The sequence below is a fragment of the Zootermopsis nevadensis genome, unplaced genomic scaffold (genome assembly GCF_977971745.1).
Source record: "Zootermopsis nevadensis isolate Lab colony 2312 unplaced genomic scaffold, Znev_1.0 Znev_ptg000021l, whole genome shotgun sequence".
NCBI classification, from domain to species: Eukaryota; Metazoa; Arthropoda; class Insecta; order Blattodea; family Termopsidae; genus Zootermopsis; species Zootermopsis nevadensis.
Genome location: NW_028259153.1, coordinates 17,029,552 through 17,034,635, shown reverse-complemented (window position 1 = coordinate 17,034,635; position 5,084 = coordinate 17,029,552). Strand labels below are relative to the sequence as shown.

General features: G+C 37.9%; 1 protein-coding gene across 1 annotated transcript; it reads right to left on the bottom strand.

The window, feature by feature from the left end:
• Positions 1 to 2,016: 2,016 nt before the first annotated feature.
• Rox8 (TIA1 cytotoxic granule associated RNA binding protein Rox8) lies at positions 2,017 to 4,453 on the bottom strand. The gene has a single exon (XM_022083141.2). It carries the CDS (start codon positions 4,197 to 4,199, stop codon positions 2,979 to 2,981), a length of 1,221 nt encoding a protein of 406 aa, XP_021938833.1. The 5' UTR covers positions 4,200 to 4,453; the 3' UTR covers positions 2,017 to 2,978.
• Between the last annotated feature and the right edge of the window lie 631 nt (positions 4,454 to 5,084).

Below are 5,084 nucleotides of genomic sequence, written 5' to 3'. Positions count from 1 at the left end.
TCCATACTCTTATTTGATACAATGCTAAACTTGTATTTTTAACTGATATATGCCCTGGCTAATTACTGAATATCCATATGTGTGATTTTCTAGCTGAACTTAAATTTCTTTGCCCAGTTAATGTATTCCCATAGCTTATAGCCTGTAAAATATGTTATGTTTTATTTCAAAATTGTAGAAATTCTACTGACTCTGAAAAGGTGGGATAGGTGCAGTTTTAGTTTACATTTTATTCATACATTTACAGTTCAGACTCAACTGTGTATGTTTCTGTAAACAGATAAAAATGTAGATCGACTGACAGTTCCAGTGGACAATTTAACCACAGAAAAAATGAACATAACACTACCTTATCTGCCTGCACTGACATACATCACAATTTTGGGGGGAGAAAATAAAGTATTGTCATTGCATTGGGAGCCAAAAATACAAAACCTGAATCACTTAATTGTGTGCACATACCTGCTACTTCAAAAAATGTTTTAATGTGTCAATGTTGGTCTTTTGGGTTGTGATGCCATATGGACTTGTAGGTAGATGCTGGTGTTTCAAAGGCAGTCACGTTCCTTTCAAAACACTGGTACCTACCTATTAGTCCACACAACTCTGAAAGCTGACACTGATATCTTTACCACTGTAAGAACCACAAATCTAATGTTAGAATCCAGTGACATCTCTCATTGGTTCACTTTGTTTTATAATTGTAAAATTCAGAAAAAATGTAATTTTGAGTAAACAAGTTTTATCAGCCATTCTACAGACTCTTCTCTACTAATTCCTCTTACTCTTCCATTTATTCAGTTTATATTTACATGGAAAATGTTTGATTCTGTGTAATTTAGTAACACATCTCTTTCAGAGTCACATAGCACTTCCAACCATCAACAAATCTAGTTAGGAAAATGTAACTACTGCTGAAATTAGGGAAAAAGGTTACTGGGATGTAGTATCAGAGTTCATCAATATTAGCATAGCTTTAGTATATCAAGTATTTATAAACTCAATGGTGCCCTTAAAGATATATGAATTGTAGTGCACAGTAACTGAATCAATTTGAGACATTTAAGAATCTACACCATGTTTTTGTTAACTACAAAAAAAAATTCTAATTTCTAGGGCACAACTTTTGTGGGCCTTCATATCATTTAGACAAACTCACATCTGGAAAGACGTTCACAATGTACAGGTTAATTTTTTAAGTTTTCAAAGGTTAGTAATGACTTGATGTCTATAATGTATATGTTCATGGGTAACCAAACAACACTTTAGGGGTAGAACTATATTGCTCACTGTGAATCAATATTCTGCATTCTATTCTAGAAACATGGACACAGGACTGACTCCAAAGTTAAGTATTAAATGAATGAATAACTAGGAACTACATGTTAACCTGAGCATTACTGCTAATTTAGGTTACCACTGCATTCTGCACTCTACTTCAGTATGTTCAGGTACTGGTCCCACACAGGATAATAGAACTTTAGAAATTCCCTACTCCCATGCTTTGTTTAAAATCTGGAGATGCGAACTTTCATGTTTCATTCTAAATGTACATTTTTCTCACAGTTACTCTTCAAGTTCTGCAAACAAGCATGCCTCTAAACCCACCAGCTGTCCTGAGGTTCTGCAACATTCTTCTCAGTTTATTCATAAAAATGTCATGACATTGTCTCTGAAATAGATCTAATTCCTACCTATTCACCAAACTCAGCTTGTCTCTACACAGTTGTGGGTGAAAACTTTATGTCACAACCCATTACAGTCACGTGGTACTAACCTCCAGAAACTTACAACAGAAGAAATATTTAGCAAATGAGGCATAACACAGCATACCTGTTGCAAGAAAAGCACCACCTGGGGAGGGGGTAGAGAAGCCTCCTTTCATAAAAACGAGCTTCTGAAAACAGGTATTGCTTGCTTTCTGCAAGATTTTTGACAACAAATATCACCCAAATTAGAAATTAAACATGGCATTAAAATTAATGAGCTCTGAACCATCGATAACAGACACAACACTCCCAGACCCAAATATTTTATTATAACAATCAAGAAGAATCAAATTCAGCACAGTTACCTTCAGAGATACATGCTTTGTGACAATTACTGATTGAAACTTAAATCTAATTTTTACTTTGTTAGTGAATGCCTTACTCATCTCAAAACAGAGATCACCAGCAGGAACAGTCTCTGTTTCAAAGCCTAAGGCTTAGCAATATGGGTCAAATTTCTTTTGTGAGCATCAAACCATCTGACAAAAATGGAAAAAATATCCACAATGCCTGTATTAAAGAGGTAAGCGCAATCAAATAATCATCACTTCATCACTGGATTCAGACAGCACATTTCTCCACACAACTGGAAAAACTTAATTTCTGTGTTTTGCCACAATATGAGAGATATGTCCTGCTGGTTATATAAACTGGCTCTCCCATTTCACTTTATTTTTCATAAGAAAGAGAATGCAGGACCATGGCTAAAGATCAGACATGCTAGCAAATCTACACAATCGTATCACTGATTACATTTCAAATATACTTCTGTACTTTAAATTCAAACTGAACACTACCTGCCTTGCTAGACTTATAACAAAACTGAGTGGTGTTTTATATGCATCGGAGTACAGATACTGATGTAATGATAAAATAATACACGACAGGTTTCCATATCAGTGTTTATATGTTACACAAATCATGATGACACAAGTGTCCGATAAAATGGTGGAGTAAAAAAATGGTTTTGTCATGTTACAGGAAGGTTTCCCTTATATTTATAAAGCCAAAACCATCTTTCTTCCATTCCCATTTTCTTGGGCAAGACTGGTCAAGATTGATGCAATGAAAAGTCTTTGCCTTGAGTTGAAATTTTTCTGTGCTTAACGGCTTACCAATTGTCCTTAGTGAATTTCTGCATCGCATATAATTTAACCGACTTCTCTCCATCTCTCTCACTGTGTGCATAGTCTAGATGGTCTATGCTCATCACTGTGTCTGAAACTGTTGCATTGTATAAGCCATCATGCCAGCACCCTGTTGCTGCATTGCGGCACCCTGTGCTGCTGCAGCCATCTGCTGTGCTGTGCCTGGAACTTGTGCTTGTGCTGGCATACCTTGCCAAGTTGGCACCTGCATCCCCATCCTGCTCATGTATCCCTGCTGGTAGCCAAACTGTCCATATGGGTAGCCTTGCATGCCTTGCAGGTACTGACCCTGCATCTGTGCAGCCGCTGCTGTTGCTGCAGTTGCTTGGTAACTCTGTGGATACCAGTATCCCATCTGCTGGCCATAAGCGTATGGGTACTGAGTTCCAGCTGGAGCTTGCCCTGTACTCTGAGCATGGTTAGGATCACCAGTCTCCTTTCCCCAAAAGCACTTCACTGGCTGTCCATTGATCTCCGTGTTATGAACTGCCTCAATAGCATGGGTGGCTGCTTCCTTTGTCGAGAATCTGATGAATGCATAGCCCTTGTCTTTGAAGACACGGATATCTTGGATAGTACCAAATGGAGAAAATGTTTTCTGCATCAACTCTTCAGTTATTCCGTTTATAAATCCACCACAATAAACAGTACAATTTGTAGGACTGGACTGATTATATACTTCATCAAATGTTGGAGCTTTTGTATTTCCATGGCGAGGTCGTTCACTTCTTGGCGGTGGTGGTTTCCTTGTAGACCAGTTTGTTCGAATGCTTCGACTACCTAGCCACTGACCATTCATTGCAGATATGGCACTCTCCGCCTCTGCCTTTTTGACAAAGGATACAAAGGCATAACCTTTTGATTTTAATGTTTGTGGATCTCTGACTATTCTGCAGTTGGAAATTTCCCCAAAAGGAGCAAAAGCTTCTCTAAGCGTCTGTGTCTCAATTTCTGGACTTAGATCGCCTACGAATATGTGATAGTGGTTACTTGTGTCTTGTTTTGGTTGGTTACCTGGTGAAGTGGCCCAATTTACCTTCATTTCTTTGTCAAGAAATAACCTCTTGTTCATCGCAGCCAAGGCAGTAGCGGCTCCTTGATGATTCGTGAACTCCAAGAAGGCGTACGGATCGTTTCCGGGCTCACGGATGATTTTGCAGCCTTTGACGGGTCCAATCTGCGAGAACAAGGCACACAGAAGATCTTCAGATACCGAAGCATCCAAATTCCCTACATACAAGGTTCTCGGATGGCTTTCTTCGCTCATCATCTGTCTTGACATAATATTTTCTTCCACTTTGTAAGTATTTTCTTATAAGTACTTCGTTGATTAGTAGCCCGCTGTATCCACATATGCTTCTAGAAATGCTTGACGCATTCCGCTGTTCTTTTGTCAAAACAAGGACGCCATTCAGAAATCCAGATCACAAACAATCATAGAGCAGAGAGTACAGAGAGCTTTCATGTCCTGCCTATCACTGACAATCGATACAATGCAATTTACTTGGTCGTTCAACAACTAGTAGTATACAAACTATTACTTTTTATATCCAATTGATTGTGATGTTTTAAAGTCAGCTTTCCTATTAAAATAAAAAGTTGACAGTGGAACCACGGTTCCCAAGAATCTGACGTAAATATGTCTCTGTAATGTAATGTAATAATTCTTATATAAGAAAAGTACCTGTGATATTCTAAAACGTTTTTAACAGCACAAAATTATCTAGTCTACGACGCACTTCTTCTACAAGCAATTCACAGCTCAGCTCTTTCCGCAATAACGAAAGTGGGTTGTTGACGGCAGTAATGTAACACAACAATGCCGAGTAAACAGATGACACAACAATTAGTTTCTTAGGTAACATAACCATGCACGCAGGAGTTTATATAAAAGCTGACCATTGTTGTAGGTCCATATTTACACATTGTCGATATGGATCTTACACAACTTCGTTACACTTTTTTGCCGAATGACCCTTCCGTATAGACGTATTTACGTCAATGAATCATGTTTTACTAATGAAACATTCTCGAATGATGATTGCAGTGTCTGTGCAATTCATTTACGATACAATGTATTTGTTTCCACTAATGCTGAAAGGAATGGATCATTGATGAAACGTGGAAAGAATGTAACAATTTGTTTAATATTCACTTTGCGCAATTT

Excerpts from the sequence above, each read along its gene's own strand:
- Rox8 (XM_022083141.2), bottom strand. The coding sequence starts at position 4,199 with ATGTCAAGACAGATGATGAGCGAAGAAAGCCATCCGAGAACCTTGTAT.